This window comes from Lutra lutra, chromosome 12 (genome assembly GCF_902655055.1).
Source record: "Lutra lutra chromosome 12, mLutLut1.2, whole genome shotgun sequence".
Classification (NCBI taxonomy): Eukaryota; Metazoa; Chordata; class Mammalia; order Carnivora; family Mustelidae; genus Lutra; species Lutra lutra.
In genome coordinates this window covers 20434288-20452943 of record NC_062289.1, presented here as the reverse complement: position 1 = coordinate 20452943, position 18656 = coordinate 20434288, and the positions used below count along the sequence as shown (strand labels likewise).

General features: G+C 39.4%; 1 protein-coding gene across 7 annotated transcripts in view; it reads right to left on the bottom strand.

Annotated features, from left to right (window-relative positions):
• The window catches only part of CCDC68 (coiled-coil domain containing 68), a 59052-nt gene that overhangs the window by 36027 nt on the left and 4369 nt on the right, over nt 1-18656 (bottom strand). For 5 of the 7 annotated variants that reach the window (XR_007121966.1, XM_047698050.1, XM_047698049.1 and 2 more), the window contains 2 exons: nt 3387-3479; nt 462-592 (listed from right to left, as the gene is read on the bottom strand). Coding sequence is in view for 6 of the 7 variants with exons in the window: in XM_047698050.1 (XP_047554006.1) it covers nt 462-578 (117 nt within the window). In the remaining variant the exon portion in view is untranslated. Of the gene's footprint in view, nt 1-461; nt 593-3386; nt 3480-8086; nt 8167-18656 lie in introns of all 7 variants that reach the window. The other 2 variants (XM_047698054.1, XM_047698051.1) reach the window with 2 other exon arrangements.

Below are 18656 nucleotides of genomic sequence, written 5' to 3'. Positions count from 1 at the left end.
TTCTCATAAGATTTCACATTTTTAATGAAGTATCATGCCACCATGGGTCACTGGGGAGAGCAACCCAGAACTGTGAAAAGGAAGTGGCTAAGGAGAGAGAGAAACTCAGCAAGACTTGTAAACATCTACTTGGGAACACAGTATCAACACTCATGAAACAACTGAGAAATGATATAAAATGGTAGGAAGTGCAGTGGTGAATGTTGTGGGAAAAATTAAGTGCTGACAGGTGTTCTGAACCTTTCTCGCCCATTATTCAAGTTTACTCCACGTGGGGGAACGAAGGTTCGTGTCCTCTAGAGAAGTTACTAAACACGTGTTGAAATTTCAGCTATTGGGATTGTCCTTTGCCAAATGTACCTCATAGGTTCTATGGAGGGAGAAACAAAGCCCACGGATCCATATTAGATTGCATTTCAAAAAATCATATCACACTAATATGATCCCATGCACCTGCATACCTTTTTCACATATTCAGTTTCTTCAATAACGTGAGCTGATGTGGACTCATACAAGGCAGAATTATCTTCTCTTTTACCCCTTGGGGGGACTTCTGTGGTCCTTGTTACTGTTGTCATTGTGAATTCTGGCTCTGGGGAAACATAAATGGGTTAGACAAAACTAACTTCTTTTTGATGATATGATAACCAAAAGAACTAAAATAAACTAAAATAAGCTCATAAACTAAAAGAAGTCTATATTAGCACTGTAATTAAAATAGTAGAAATATTATAAATTATTGATAGCTGTATAGTTCATAAATAATTAATTTAATGTAAAAATATTAATACATATTAATATTTTATTAAGAATATTTATTAATAATATAAATAATAATACAATGATATAATACAATTAATAATTTATTAATAATATTGATATGTTAATATTAATATAAAATATATAATATAAAAATATAATTTAATATAAAAACAGTACCAGCATTCATTGATTAGAAGCATAAAAATCAAATTATCTGAGAAGGAAACACATAAAATGTTTCTTTTTATTCCACATCATATTGGACTGTAAAACCTCAAGGCCAGGGACCACATTTTATTCCTCTTTATATTCCAGCACATCATAAGTGCTTAATAAATGATTGTGGAACTAAAACAACATATTATAACAAAATCATATGTGCACATCACATATATACGTATATAAACAAATATATATATATATATATATATATATATATATCACTTTATCTAACTCTCAATATCCTATAAAGGTCACTTACTGGAGAATTATTTGAAATAGAAAAATGTTGGGAAAAGACAAATACCCACAAAAAGATGACTGGTTAAATATCTTCTCTAGGATGCATTATTCAATTTAAAAAAATGGTACAGAAAAGTATTTATAAAGGATCTATAGCATCATAATTTCTAAAAGAAGGGAGATGTGGATAGAAGGGGAAAATCTGTGATCTAAGTTTTTTGTGACACTGAACAATGTAATTATTTTACCTCATTATAAAATTAAATTAAATTAAAAAGAAAAAATGGAATTCTTCAAGATAAGAAATAAAACAAATGACTGTATCTGTACACCAAGTTGGTGACATATCCACATGAATTATTTGATGTGACTTTAAAACACATGCCAGGGACTACTTATCCCAGGTGTGCTATGCCCTAGGAACAAAAAGAATTGTAAAACAACCGTAAGCTATACTCACTAATAATATTGTTAGTATTATAGTAATATGGAAATAGTGATGTGGCTACTTCGAAACTAGGATATGTGTACATGCATACACATGCATGCACCCACAGAAATGCATGATCTAGAATAAAGCCACTGTCTTAACATCATTAAGAACAAGATTCTGAACATAAAGAAAAAGTCCTTACAGTTAGAACAAAAAATATTCTGTAAAAACCTTATAATTCAAACTGAAATGACGAGTAGAAAATAATTATTCATCTTTCCTTAAAAATGCATATTCTAGGTTCAGCAACTCAAAAATTTAGAAATATAAGCAAGTAATGCTCTCAGTGTCCAGACTGTCGTCGCAGTACACCATTTTCTATTAAAAGGAAACCACAGCTTCTTGAGTGATTTAGGTCCAGGACAAGAAATGTACAAGGTAAGCTCGAGATATCTTGTTCTGCCAGAAGGCAAAAAGTGATCAAATACTACTAAGATAAGACACAAAAACCAACCTGACAGAGAAATGACCACGAAGGATTGAAAAATATAAAGGCTTTTGAAATTACTGATGTCACAGTGAAGGAGAAAAACCACCACCACCAGCAACCATCATCATCCAACTCAATGGAAAGAGGCCACCATTATATGAACATGAGCTCAAAAAAGGGAGTGAGGGGTCACCAACAAGCATTTGTCTTGCCTTTCTTGTGTGTATTATATTTCAAGGTGACCAGACAGTTGATTCTTCTTTCTAAAGAATTCTTGCTAATAAATCCAAGTGGATTGATGGAAGACATACATTTTGCAACCACTTATGAGGTAATGGATCTGAACAACAGTCATCAACCAGGGCTAAAATCACTAGGTGAGAGGCTGATGCAGAATGCACTAACCTGGGGAACCTCACTAATCAATGTTGACACAAGTAGAAAGAGACACCCAGACATTTTGTCCTCTAGGTGTGGTACAACTACAAGTAGAAAGCATCACCTACAAAGTTTGCTTTAAAAAAGAAGAAGAAGTGAACTTGAACCTCATCAAGCCTCTGTATCCAAGGATGGTTAAGTATCTGAACAAGACGAAAATGTTCAAGGCTCTACAAGGGTGAAGGTTGCAATTAGCCACTTCCAAATTATGTGACATCTGTGGGACAAATAACTAGTTCCTTCCACAAATGACATGAAGAAAGATGGGAAGAAGAGAAGGAAAATTGCCATAAATGAAGGGTCTTAAGAAACATGACCAAATGGAAGACAGAAATCTTCTTTGGCTCTTGATTCAAATAAGCCAGTTATATAAAGACATTGTTGAGACAGCTGGGGAAACTTTAAATCTGACTGGGTAACAAATGATGTTAAAGAATTATTGTAATTTCATTAGGTATGATATTAGAATTATGATATTCTTTAGAAAGAGCTTCTCCCTTAGTCATACACAGTAAAATATTACATTTGGAATTATTATAGAATGTCCTAGCAGAGAGAAAAAATGCGGTGGGATAAAGATGAAAGAACTTTAGTGAAATGCAGGGAATCATTGAAGCGGATCAAGGGCACGCAGGGTTCACAAGACTCCTGTCTATTCCGGTTCTGTTTGAAATTTCCGTAACAAATAGTAAAGAACTGAAAAGATAAAATAAATAAAATGAAAAGCCCTGCGAGGTAGGGTTATCCGTCTCATCTTACTGATAAGGAAGCCAACCAGGACTCCCGTAGGTGGTAACTTACCCAATGTCACCGCAAAACTAACAGAGCTGAAACTTAAGCCTTTGTCTTTAGGACAAGTTCAAGGGTGTTTGTATCACATTAAAGCTGGCTTCCCTAGTGAGAAAAAAAAAAAATAAATAAATAAATAAAATTTAGCAATGACCTGGGCTGGTAAAACATGCAAAGAATTTTCATATTTGCTAACATCACTTTAAAACTAGATAGCTACTGAGATAACTCTAAGTCCTGCATTTATCTTTTAATCTTCAATGAAATTGACAGAGGACGCCAAGAATTTTCCATTTTATTATAAATCCTTCTAGACAGCCACAATGGCTTCTCTTTGTGTCGCCTGCAGTCAACTTGGCAGCTGCAATTCAGCAAGTCTGCTTTTATAAAATGTGCCTGCATGTGTCTCTGCTACTTGATCCTAGGAAGTCTCTTCCGGGATGAAGTCCTTGGTCCCAAACAGCGTTTAAATGTAATCCGGAATAAAAGAAACACCCATAGAGACAAGAAGCCATGTGCCTGAAAACCAGAGGGGGACGGTCAAGCTTGAGTGGTGGTCAGCAAACCACGGGAGCCCCATCTGGCTACCCACCTATGTGCACAGCCTGTGAACTAACAATGTTTCTAACGATTTTTAATGGTCCAGCATGAACGTGTGCGCCCATCCACAAAACCAAAATCAAAACACACACTGCATGAAAATTATATGAAGTTCACATTTTGTGCTCCTACATGAAGGTTGGCTCTACAATAACCAGAGCCGCTCATTTACATCCATTTATGCCGCTTTTGCTTTGGAACAGTAGAGTTGAGAGGTTGCAGCAGAGAAAATACGCGGCAAGCTATGTCTCAAATATTTACTATCTAGCCCTTTACAGAAAAAGTTTGCTGACCCTTGGGTTAGGGGGTGGCAGAGAGTGGGAGCAAAATCTGGGGGTAAAAGGAGGCGAGGAAAACAATCAATTTGGTCTGAATTCTGTTTGGTTCTCCAGTTCCATCCCCTCACCCACCCCACCCATGCCCATTTGATTGATTTGCCTTCTTTTTTTTTTTCTTTTTAGTATGTTACACACCGTATACATTAACAAATGGTAAGAGACATTTCAGCACAGGAATGAATCACCTTCAGAATGCATTTCACAATCTTTCATAATTTGAAAATCACCTCGGGACCCACGTTGTATTTCCTAAACATTTTCTCTTCTGTGCCTTTTATGCTTAATATCAAGAAAATCTGCTCCTTAGTCACTTGTATTTCTCAAAACATCGTATCTCTTCTACTCACTGTTTTGGCCATCTTAAACAAGTTAACGTAAGATTTTAGCCTCAACTTACCCATATCTGTAAAATAGGGATAAAACATCTAGAGTTGTAAAACTTAGGGTTTTAGTTTTTGTTTTTTGGTTGCAGCAGGCACTCAGTGGACGGTAATGGTTAATACTGTCACTCTATTATTTTGTATTATTAATAACCACAGAAGACACGCAGCCTGTAACAGAGGGGGCGGTTTATGCCGACCTGGTTGCAAAGTTTATACCCCACTGTATTCAAACGAAATCAAATTCCATTTCTCTCTTTGATTCAGGAAATTTTTGTGATCACAGTCCTTGATTTGTATAAAGAAACCCAAGGGGAACTTAAGCCAGCAAAGTCCAAATTGCCATATGGCTTTACCATCCTGGGGAAAATCCATCTTAGCATTTCATTTCTGCCAGAAGCAGATTAGGCAGATAAAATTTTCAAAATAAAACACAATCAGTTAATTAAAGTGAGAAGAGAATTGTATTTGTTTTATGCTAGAGTGGATTGAAGACAGCTTATAAGTGGCATCATGCCAAGAGGTGTTATTTCCTGGATCAGGGCTTTGCCAACAGGGCTCCCAAAGGAAGGGGCGGTGCGAAGCAGACAGGGCTTTGCCATCTCAACTTGAACCAAAGCAGTTCTGCTTTGTTCTTTCACACACTGAATTTCTCCATGAGACTCTGTGAAGAAAGAACATTCTACAAATGAGAAGGTTTGGAGCCAGACTGCCTTGTTTCATGGCCCGACTCTGCCACTCGGAGCTGTGTGACCACAGGCAAGTTTCTTAACCTCTCTGTGCCTCAGATCCCTTATCAGTTAAATTCAGATAAGATTAATGATTAATAATGATAGAAATAACAAACAACATGGGATTGCTTGTGAGTTAACATTTTCCCAGCACCTAAGACAGAGCACAGCATATAATAAGTGATGTGTATCTGTTTGCCTAATATGTAAATAAAATATGAATCCATTATCCACAATTATTGCTGGTAAGCGGTCTGAATAGTAGAGAAGAACCAGGTAATATTTTAAACAGTCTGCAGACAGAGCTAGCTTATAAAGGAAAATCTGCTTCTGGAATTTTAAGACTAACAAATCTTTTCCAGTAACACATCAATAATTCATCCACATCCCCGACTGATTATTCTAACATCTAATGAATAGCTTCCGATTTACAAAGCAATTCATACACATTATTTGTAATCTGAGCAAAAAACCAACACATCTTTGGGCACCAAGGATAATGTACTCCTCTGTTTAATGACGTAAGAATGGCTTATCCGTTATACTATAAACACATACAAGGCACTGTTACGGGGTTGAATTTTGGTCCCTCTCCATTCATAAGCTGAAGTTCTAAACACCCCCCCCATATCTCAGAATGTGATCTTTTTAGGAAACAGGATCATTACAGATGTAATTAGTTAAGATAAAGCCATCCTGGAGGAGGTGGGTCCCCTAATCCAACATGACTGGTGTTTTATAAATATTTGGACACAGATGCACACAGACGAATGCCATGTAAAGTTGAAGGTAGAGATCAAAGTGATGCTTCTGCCTGCCTAGGAACATCCCAAATGGCAAGCAAGTCAAAGAAGCTGGAGGAAAAGCATGGAACAGACCCTTCCTTACAGCCTCAGAAAAGCCCAACCCTGCCCACACCTTGATCTCGGACTTCTGGCCTCCAGAACTGGAAGAAACCAATTACTATGTGTAAGTCACTTAGCCTGTGGTACCTTATTACAGCCATCCTAGGAAATGAATACGGGTATGGTTTATATTCTAGGGCTTCTAACAAAGGTATTTTCTTTTCTTTAATTTTTAATTTTTTATTAACATATCACAGCACTCACCATTGCACATACCTTCCCCAATGTCCATATCCCAACCACCCTCTCCCTACCCCCCTACCGCCAGCAACCCTCAGTTTGTTTTGTGAGATCAAGAGTCTCTTATGGTTTGTCTCCCTCCCGATCCCATCTTGTTCCATTTTTTCCTTCCCTACCCCCCAAACCCCCCACATTGCCTCTCAACTTCCTCATATCAGGGAGATCATATGATAATTGTCTTTCTCTGATCGACTTATTTCATTCAGCGTAATACCCTCTAGCTCCATCCACATTGTCGCAAATGGCAAATTTTATTTCTTTTGATGGCTGCATAGGATTCCATTGTATATCTATGCCACATCTTCATTATTCATTCATCTGTTGATGGACATCTAGGTTCTTTCCCGAGTTTGGCTATTGTGGACATTGCTGCTATAAACACTCAGGTGCACATGCCCCTTCGGATCACTACATTTGTACCTTTAGCATAAATACTTGATAGTGCGATTGCTGGGTCGTAAGGTAGCTCTATTTTCAACTTTTTGAGGAACCTCCATGCTGTTTTCCAGAGTGGCTGCACCAGCTTGCATTCCCACCGATGGTGCAGGAGGGTTCCCAACAAAGGTATTTTCTTCTGTTATTTAATCTTTGATTGATTCATCCATAGACCATTTACGGAATATAGCTATGTTAGGTGCTGGGACCACAGAGGGGCGCCAGACACCCTGCCTTCATGGGACTTTTAGTGCGAAGGGGAGACAGACATCACCCAAAACAGTGAATACAGAGGGAATGTTCTGAGAGGTGAGGACTAGCGTGAAGAAGAAAAATAGAGAAGGGTAACAGAGTAAAACGAGGTGCTGTTCTGGATGGTTCTGGATGGGTGGTGAGGGAAGGCCATTCTGAAGAGGCGGCATTTAGCAAAAGACTTGAATGAAAGGACGTGGTGCTGTGTGGCCACCTGGGAGAAGAGGGATCCAGCAAAGGGGGCAGCAAAAGAAGAGGCTGCAATTTGCTTAGAGTCCTGTTCTAAGAACAGTAGTTTACAGAGTATAGCTTACCACTTTCTTTTTCTTTTAATGTCCCAGGGATTTTTTGTTTTTTCTAATATATTGAAACTTGCTAAGACTTCTAGTTTGCCAAAGGAGTTGTCTTGTGTCTGGATGGCAGGAACACCAGTGGAGGCACCTAGTAACCAGTGGCAATGCCAGGACTCTCTCCTACTCTTGTGAAACCCCAATCTTTGCTGAGGTACCAGTACACGGGATTCTCCCATTTCCAAACCAGGAAATTCCTTTTCAGCTGAAGTTCTCCAGAGTCAATGAACTTAACTGACTGGTTTGCAACCAAGAGCCCTGAATAGTGTTAGCACAGTTTCTGAGTTCTGAGCCAACAAGACTGAATATCATTTCATCATCATTCTTGGTCACTCTTCTAGAAAGCTTAGATATCAGAAGCTGAAAAAGTAAGTTGCAAGAAAAGTGAACCAGGGTAATTAGGTTATATGAGGGAAAGAACATTAACAGATCTCCAAACCCTTGAAGTGACTGACCGTGTCTTGAATATTAAATAGCACACCTGTTCTGCAACTACATTCTACAGCACAATGGTGACATCCAGTGTCAGACAGCTAAATCTCAGGTGACTATGCATTTTACCTGAAAATGACACACACTGTATCAGAAGACATGCTTGTGAACTCTTAGCTCCAGTAATATGACATTGTTTTCAAGTAGTAATTAAGATTTTTTAAGTAGAATTAATTTTATTCATTTGTGATACTCATTTATATACAAACAGATATTTACAACATAGCCAATGTTATAGAAAGCTCTTAGATAGGAAATAAAAATTATTCCATTTTGAAAAAAGAATTGAAATACTGGCACACACACAGCATATAAATAAATGGGATTGACAGATACTGGGCCATTTACCGAAAAATCGTTTTCTATATATTGTCAAAATTACCATTACATTCTGTACCATTATACCTATTATCTATATATCTATAGCTATATCTAATTTTTTTTTATTTTTTTTCAGCATAACAGTATTCATTATTTTTGCACCACACCCAGTGCTCCATGCAATCCGTGCCCTCTACAATACCCACCACCTGGTGCCCCCAACCTCCCACCCCCCACCCCTTCAAAATTCTCAGATCGTTTTACAGAGTCCATAGTCTCTCATGGTTCACCTCCCCTTCCAATTTCCCTCAACTCCCTTCTCCTCTCCATCTCCCCTTGTCCTCCATGCTATTTGTTATGCTCCACAAATAAGTGAAACCATATGATAATTGACTCTCTCTGCTTGACTTATTTCACTCAGCATAATCTCTTCCAGTCCCGTCCATGTTGCTACAAAACTTGGGGATTCATCCTTTCTTTTTTTTTTTTTTTTTTTTTTACAGCTTTATAAACATAAATTTTTATCCCCAGGGGTACAGGTCTGCGAATCGCCAGGTTATCTATAGCTATATCTAAACCCATCCATGTATGTAGGGATAATGGAACCAAGTCACAGAACAGTGATACAAGTTTTTCAAGGTCATCAATTGACCTCTCCACCTGAACCCAGATAGGCTGACCTCAGATCGAGGTGTCTTTGTCGTGACATAATCTATCTTCATTGTTCATTGGCATAATTTGAAATTTTGAAAACAGCTGAAGATTTCACCCAGTGCCAGGTATAGCAACTGGATTGCAAAAAGGAATAAATCAGGGGGAGGAGTCAAGATGGCGGAGAAGTAGCAGCTGAGACTACTTAGGGTAGCGGGAGATCAGCTAGATAGCTTATTTAAAGATTGCAAACACCTACAAATCCAGCGGGAGATAGAAGAGAAGAAGAACAGAAATTCTAGAAACAGAAAATCAACCACTTTCTGAAAGGTAGAACTGGCGGAGAAGTGAATCCAAAGCGACTGGAAGATAGACCGCGGGGGGAGGGGCCGGCTTCTGGCGAGCGGCGGAGCAACGGAGCACAAAATCAGGACATTTAAAAGTCTGTTCCGCTGAGGGACATCGCTCCAGAGGCCTAACCGGGGTGAAGCCCACGCGGGGTTAGCGTGGCCTCAGGTCCCCCAGGGTCACAGAAGGATCGGGGGTGTCTGAGTGTCGCAGAGCTTACAGGTATTAGAACGGGGAAGCCGGCTACAGAGACAGAGCCGTGGAGTGAGCTCTAAGCTCGGGGTTACCTTGAACCGGTCACAGGCTCGGTCAGCTCGGAGTGCGGCCGGAGGCCAGGGTGACGGGAGACATTGGGTGCTGTTCTCTGGGGGCGCACTGAGGAGTGGGACCCCAGGCTCTCGGCTCCTCTGGGCTGGACACCGGGAGGCCGCCATCTTCATTCCCGTCTTCCAGAACTCTACGGAAAGCTCTCAGGGAACAAAAGCTCCCGAAAGCGAACCCGAGCGGATTACTCAGCCCAGCCCCGGGTAAGGGCGGTGCAACTCCGCCTGCGGCAAAGACGCTTGAGAATCACTACAACAGGCCCCTCCCCCAGAAGATCAACAAGAAACCCAGCCGGGACCAAGTTCACCTACCAAGGGGTGCAGTTTCAATACCAAGGAGAGCAACGGAATTCCAGAGGAGGACAAAGCAAAGCACGGAGCTCATGGCTTTCTCCCCATGATTCTTTAGCCTTGTAGTTAATTTAATTTTTTTTTCTTTTTCATTTTTTTTCTCTTCTTCTGCCAAATTTTTTTAACTTTTACCCTTTTCTTTTTTAACGTTTTTAAACTAGTGTATCTAATATATATATATATTTTTTCTTTTTTATATTTTTTCTTTATTCGTTTTTTTTTAATTGTTTCTTTTCTTTTCTTTTTTTTTTTCTTTCGGAAACTCTTTTTATCCACTTTCTCCCCCCTCACGATTTGGGATCTCTTCTGATTTGGTTAAAGCATATTTTCCTGGGGTTGTTGCCACCCTTTTAGTATTTTACTTGCTCCTTCATATACTCTTATCTGGGCAAAATGACAAGGCGGAAAAATTCACCACAAAAAAAAGAACAAGAGGCAGTACCAAAGGCTAGGGACCTAATCAATACAGACATTGGTAATATGTCAGATCTAGAGTTCAGAATGACGATTCTCAAGGTTCTAGCCGGGCTCGAAAAAGGCATGGAAGATATTAGAGAAAACCTGTCTGGAGAAATAAAAGCCCTTTCTGGAAAAATAAAAGAACTAAAATCGAACCAAGTTGAAATCAAAAAAGCTATTAATGAGGTGCAATCAAAAATGGAGGCTCTCACTGCTAGGATAAATGAGGCAGAAGAAAGAATGAGCAATATAGAAGACCAAATGACAGAGAATAAAGAAGCTGAGCAAAAGAGGGACAAAGAGCTACTGGACCACGAGGGGAGAATTTGAGAGATAAGTGACACGATAAGATGAAACAACATTAGAATAATTGGAATTCCAGAAGAAGAAGAAAGGGGAGCAGAAGGTATATTGGAGAGAATTATTGGAGAGAATTTCCCCAATATGGCAAAGGGAACAAGCATCAAAATCCAGGAGTTTTGGAGAACCCCCCTCAAAATCAATAAGAATAGGTCCACACCCCGTCACCTAATAGTAAAATTTACAAGTCTTAGTGACAAAGAGAAAATCCTGAAAGCAGCCCGGGAAAAGAAGTCTGTAACGTACAATGGTGAAAATATTAGATTGGCAGCAGACTTATCCACAGAGACCTGGCAGGCCAGAAAGAGCTGGCATGATATATTCAGAGCACTAAATGAGAAAAACATGCAGCCAAGAATACTATAGCCAGCTAGGCTATCATTGAAAATAGAAGGAGAGATTAAAAGCTTCCAGGACAAACAAAACCTGAAAGAATTTGCAAACACCAAACCAGCTCTACAGGAAATATTGAAAGGGGTCCTCTAAGCAAGAGAGACCCTAAAAGTAGTAGATCAGAAAGGAACAGAGATAATATACAATAACAGTCACCTTACAGGCAATACAATGGCACTAAACTCATATCTCTCAATAGTTACCCTGAATGTTAATGGGCTAAATGCCCCAATCAAAAGACACAGGGTATCAGAATGGATAAAAAAACAAAACCCATCTATATGTTGCCTACAAGAAACTCATTTTAAACCCGAAGACACCTCCAGATTTAAAGTGAGGGGGTAGAAAAGAATTTACCATGCTAATGGACATCAGAAGAAAGCAGGAGTGGCAATCCTTATATCAGATCAATTAGATTTTAAGCCAAAGACTATAATAAGACATGAGGAAGGACACTATATCATACTCAAAGGATCTGTCCAACAAGAAGATCTAACGATTTTAAATATCTATGGCCCTAACGTGGGAGCAGCCAACTATATAAACCAATTAATAACAAAATCAAAGATACACATCGACAATAATACAATAATAGTAGGGGACTCTAACACTCCCCTCACGGAAATGGACAGATCATCCAAACAAAAGATCAACAAGGAAATAAAGGCCTTAAATGACACACTGGACCAGATGGACATCACAGATATATTCAGAACATTTCATCCCAAAGCAACAGAATACACATTCTTCTCTAGTGCACATGGAACATTCTCCAGAATAGATCACATCCTCGATCCTAAATCAGGTCTCAACCGGTATCAAAAGATTGGGATCATTCCCTGCTTATTTTCAGACCACAATGCTCTGAAGCTAGAACTCAATCACAAGAGGAAATTTGGAAAGAACCCAAATACATGGAGACTAAACACAATCCTTCTAAAGAATGGATGGGTCAACCAGGAAATTAAAGAAGAATTGAAAAAATTCATGGAAACAAATGATAATGAAAACACAATGGTTCAAAATCTGTGGGACACAACAAAGGCAGTCCTGAGAGGAAAATATATAGCGGTACAAGCCTTCCTCAAGAAACAAGAAAGGTCTCAGGTACACAACCTAACCCTACACCTAAAGGAGCTGGAGAAAGAACAAAAAGAAACCCTAAACCCAGCAGGAGAAGAGAAATCATAAAGATCAGAGCAGAAATCAATGAAATAGAAACAAAAAAAACAATAGAACAAATCAACAAAACTAGGAGCTGACACTTTGAAAGAATTAATAAGATGGATAAAACCCTGGCCAGACTTATCAAAAAGAAAAGAGAAAGGACCCAAATAAATAAAATCATGAATGAAAGAGGAGAGATCACAACGAACACCAAAGAAATACAGACAATTATAAGAACATACTATGAGCAACTCTATGCCAACAAATTTGACAATCTGGAAGAAATGGATGCATTCCTAGAGACATAAACTACCACAACTGAACCAGGAAGAAATAGAAAGCCTCAACAGACCCATAACCAGTAAGGAGATTGAAAGAGTCATCAAAAATCTCCAAACAAACAAAAGCCCGGGGCCAGATGGCTTCCCAGGGGAATTCTACCAAACATTTAAAGAAGAACTAATTCCTATTCTCCTGAAACTGTTCCAAAAAATAGAAATGGAAGGAAAACTTCCACACTCATTTTATGAGGCCAGCATCACCTTGATCCCAAAACCAGACAAGGATCCCATCAAAAAAGAGAACTACAGACCAACATCCTTGATGAACACAGATGCAAAAATTCTCGCCAAAATACTAGCCAATAGGATTCAACAGTACATTAAAAGGATTATTCACCACGACCAAGTGGGATTTATTCCAGGGCTGCAAGGTTGGTTCAACATCCGCAAATCAATCAATGTGATACAACACATTAATAAAAGAAAGAACAAGAACCATATGATACTCTCCATAGATGCTGAGAAAGCATTTGACAAAGTACAGCATCCCTTCCTGATCAAACTCTTCAAAGTGTAGGGATAGACGGCACATACCTCAATATTATCAAAGCCATCTATGAAAAACCCACCGCAAATATCATTCTCAATGGAGAAAAACTGAAAGCTTTTCTGCTAAGGTCAGGAACACGACAGGGATGTCCGTTATCACCACTGCTATTCAACATAGTACTAGAAGTCCTAGCCTCAGCAATCAGACAACAAAAGGAAATTAAAGGCATCCAAATCAGCAAAGAAGAAGTCAAACTAACACTCTTTGCAGATGATATGATACTATATGTGGAAAACCCAAAAGACTCCATTCCAAAACTGCTAGAACTTGTACAGGAATTCAGTAAACTGTCAGGATATAAAATCAATGCACAGAAATCAGTTGCATTTCTCTACACCAACAACAAGACAGAAGAAAGAGAAATTAAGGAGTCAATCCCTTTTACAATTGCACCCAAAACTATAAGATACCTAGGAATAAACCTAACCAAAGAGACAAAGAATCTATACACAGAAAACTATAAAGTACTCATGAAAGAAATTGAGGAAGACACAAAGAAATGGAAAAATGTTCCATGCTCCTGGATTGGAAGAATAAATATTGTGAAAATGTCTATGCTACCTAAAGCAATCTACACATTTAATGCAATTCCTATCAAAGTACCATCCATTTTTTTTCAAAGAAATGGAACAAATAATCCTAAAATTTATATGGAACCAGAAAAGACCTCGAATAGCCAAAGGAATATTGAAAAAGAAAGCCAAAGTCGGTGGTATCACAATTCCGGACCTCAAGCTCTATTACAAAGCTGTCATCATCCAAACAGCATGGTACTGGCACAAAAACAGACACATAGATCAACGGAACAGAATAGAGAGCCCAGAAATGGACCCTCAACTCTATGGTCAACTCATCTTCAACAAAGCAGGAAAGAATGTCCAATGGAAAAAAGACAGCCTCTTCAATAAATGGTGTTGGGAAAATTGGACAGCCACATGCAGAAAAATGAAATTGGATCATTTCCTTACACCACATACGAAAATAGACTCAAAATGGATGAAGGATCTCAATGTGAGAAAGGAATCCATCAAAATCCTTGAGGAGAACACAGGCAGCAACCTCTTCGACCTCAGCCGCAGCAACATCTTCCTAGGAACATCGCCAAAGACAAGGGAAGCAAGGGCAAAAATGAACTATTGGGATTTTATCAAGATCAAAAGCTTTTGCACAGCAAAGGAAACAGTTAACAAAACCAAAAGACAACCGACAGAATGGGAGAAGTAATTTGCAAACGACATATCAGATAAAGGGCTAGTGTCCAAAATCTATAAAGAACTTATCAAACTCAACACCCAAAGAACAAATAATCCAATCAAGAAATGGGCAGAGGACGTGAACAGACATTTCTGCAAAGAAGACATCCAGATGGCCAACAGACACATGAAAAAGTGCTCCATATCACTCGGCATCAAGGAAATACAAATCAAAACCACAATGAGATATCACCTCACACCAGTCAGAATGGCTAAAATTAACAAGTCAGGAAATAACAGATGCTGGCGAGGATGTGGAGAAAGGGGAATCCTCCTACACTGTTGGTGGGAATGCAAGCTGGTGCAACCACTCTGAAAAACAGCATGGAGGTTCCTCAAAATGTTGAAAATAGAACTACCCTATGACCCAGAAATTGCGCTGCTGGGTATTTACCCTAAAGATACAAACGTAGTGATCCGAAGGGGCACGTGCACCCGAATGTTTATAGCAACAATGTCTACAATAGCCAAACTATGGAAAGAACCTAGATGTCCATCAACAGACGAATGGATAAAGAAGATGTGGTATATATACACAATGGAATCCTATGCAGCCATCAAAAGAAATGAAATCTTGCCATTTGCAATGACGTGGATGGAACTAGAGGGTATCATGCTTAGCGAAATAAGTCAATCGGAGAAAGACAACTATCATATGATCTCCCTGATATGAGGGAGAGGAGATGCAACATGGGAGGTTAAGGGGGTAGGAGAAGAGTAAATGAAACAAGATGGGATTGGGAGGGAGACAAACCATAAGTGACTCTTAATCTCACAAAACAAACTGAGGGTTGATGGGGGGAGGGGGGTTGGGGGGGGTGGGGTTATGGATATTGGGGAGGGTATGTGCTATGATGAGTGCTGTGAAGTGTGTAAATCTGGCGATTCACAGACCTGTACCCCTGCAGATAAAAATATATTATATGTTTATAAAAATAAAATTTAAAATAAATAAATAAATAAATAAATAATAAATAAATAAATAAATAAAAGGAACAAATCACATGAATCCATTCCCATTTGGGGGAAGACTAGAGAGAAGGGACCAGAGTCTGCTGAGCACCTACTGCATGCATGCTAAGCTTAGCTACTTTTAATAATCCTCACATACACCCTAAGAACTCGGCATTATTATTTCCACTTTACAGATGAGGAAATGAGTCTATGCAAGATGAAGCTAAACACTGGTTAATGATGGTCGTGGATCTCAAGCCCGAGTCTACTGGCTCTTTCCAGGTTACCACCATGCCTTCTGCTGCATTCTGAGTGGATTTCTAAGCCTACTTTCTTGGGCCCGAGCTTGGTTAGTAGTCAGGTCACTAAGTAACAGCCAAGTGACTCCTGCTGCAAGCTCCCCATGTGTCCTTCAGGAGTATGAGCATATGTTTTTGTCCCAACAGATTTATTCTGTGGACAAGAGCAGTATGGCCTTATGGCTTAAAAATGGTGGCCTCAGACTTGGTTGGTGCCGTCCATAAGGCTGTTCTACTTCTCACTAGCCAGGTGGCCTCCTAACCATTTTCAGACTTCCTAGGCTTCAGCTTCCCCAGCTGAAAATTTCAGATGCAACTGTTGAATTCGTCATGGAGTTCTATGAGGATTAAATGGGACAGTGCATAGAAAGTGCCTTGTGAATGTCTGACCCATCGTGAATTCAAAGACTATTAAATAATCACATTGACATCCACAACCCATTGAGGACATCTGCTTATAGGACATCGTTTGAAAATGTCAAAGCCTAAGCCCAGCTGTCCCCTCACTATCCACCCCCTGCCACCCCCCTCCATCAACTATTCCTCCAGTTAACAACTGACCTCAGTTAACAACCAACTCAAAAAACCACCTAGGATTTGTCAGTGAAGAGAATTGCATATGTCAATGGCATGTATCTTAGTCATTTGTAACATTTAAAAGGAAGGTACCCTTTTGGAAAATTTCTCTTGTGACTTTATAAAATATTTTAAGAGTAAAAGAGCTCAGGAATCTACAAAATGTCCTTATAGCTTCCTAAACTCATCCTGGAATATGTTAGCTCTGACATAATTTATTTCATTTAAACAATTATCCAGTAAGGGAGGGGAAAGACAGACAATAGTGAGCATGAACGACGATGCAGAGTAGTGGGAATGCCTGTGGGAAGCTGATGGGGATGGGCAGCCACGCTGGACAACCCTAAGGCCGGTTCCTATTAAGTTAAGCACTCACTGTACAACCCAGCAATCCCACTTCTAGGTATTTACCAAAACGAAATGAAGGTCTATGTTCCATAAACCCAAGTGTCTCTAATTGCCAAACACTGGAAAAAATTCAAATATTCCTCCACAGCCCAATCCTACTCATCAGTAAGACGAATGAAGTACTGAAGCAGAGCATTTTCCCGGCCAAAAAGAGTCAAATCCCAGAGGCTACGTACCATAGTTCCATTTGTATGAGATTTAGATAATTCGAAATTATGGGCACAGAAAACAGATCAGTGGTTACCTGGGGACTGGAAGTGGGGAAGGGACTGACTACCAAGGGGACACAGGGGAATTTTTTTTTTTGGGGGGGAATAATACATAGAACATAATTGTTCTATAACTTTTTAAAAAGATTTTATTTACTTATTTGAGAAAGAGAGAGAGCGAATCTATGGAAGGGTAAGGGTGGAGGCAGAGTGAGAGGGAGAAGGAGACTCCCCACTGAGCCGGGAGCCTGACATGGGGTTCAATCCCAGAATCCCAAGATCATGACCCTGAGATCATGACCCAAGCCAAAGGCAGACACTTAACTGACTCAGCCACCCCAGTGCCCCATCACTGCTCTACATCCTGATGGTGATGGTGGTTCCTTGACTGTAACCATTTGTCAAAACTCACAGAACTCTGTGCTAAAAAAGGTGAACTTCTGTACTTTTATTTTAAAAATAATAATCATGCAACAGCAGCCTAGAGAAAGCAAAGAACAACTGAGATTTCAAAAGCCAAGGACCTTCGCTGATTTTATCAGAACTAACTGGAAACCACAATTAGCTGGATTTGTTTCCCTTTTCAAAGTGTTGACCCCAAACAATATAAATGGCAAAACAAAACAAAACAAAATAAAACAGTGATGGAATGAGGATTGTTAAAAGGTAAAGCAGAACCGTTGTTGCCGGCCAGAAGAGCCAGGGGAGTCTGACATTCAATATGGTGACAGAGGAGGCCCAGGGAAATCTTCAACATCTTAAGAAAGTTCACTACATTTATTATTGACTAACATGGAAAAGTAGGAGGAAATCTATAGAAGTATACAGGAAGTAAATAATATTTGCTATGACAAGATTTACATTGAATTCATGAACCTAGAACTCCTCATCTCATCTACACATCCTCTTCTTGTTTTCTAGACGCATAACATGTTTCCACTCTTCACCGCAGCCCATTTACAGGGAGACAACTAGGTCAGTGACTTCAAAGTCTGTCCAGGATGGCAGTCTTCCTGTCCAGCAGACAGGAAGGTGTCATACTGATGGGTACCCATAGGGCAGCATCCTCCCAAGATGCGAGATCTGAGAGCTCACAGAAAGATACCAGTGTGAGCATGGCTTCTGGCTCTGGGTAAAACCTAGCTTCTCATAACAGATCATGTCGTCATGAGTGATGAATGAGTGAGCTCATCAAAATAATTCAAAGACTCTCAGACCTCAATGCTGATCCAGCCTTCCTCCTGTGAATAGACACAACACAGGGGGAATGTGTCCCCGCCAATTTCAGAGCATATAAAAGTGGGAATGATGGAGACAGATTCCTGTCAATGGTATATGACTCTTAAGAGACATTTGGAATGACACTGTCAGTGGAAGTCTAGAAAAATGTACCTGTTCTAGAGATTTTTAAATCCTAACCAGGTTAGAAAAAAAAAAAAGACATTAGCCATAGAGACTGATTAATTCATCCAATCACAGACCATCAAAAGCACAATGTTCCCACCCAGGATTTTAGCAAGTTGTTCTGATATTTCAAACAGAAAAAACTGAGTTCCAAATGAGCACATTCAGCTTTGGAAAACTACATTATTTAAT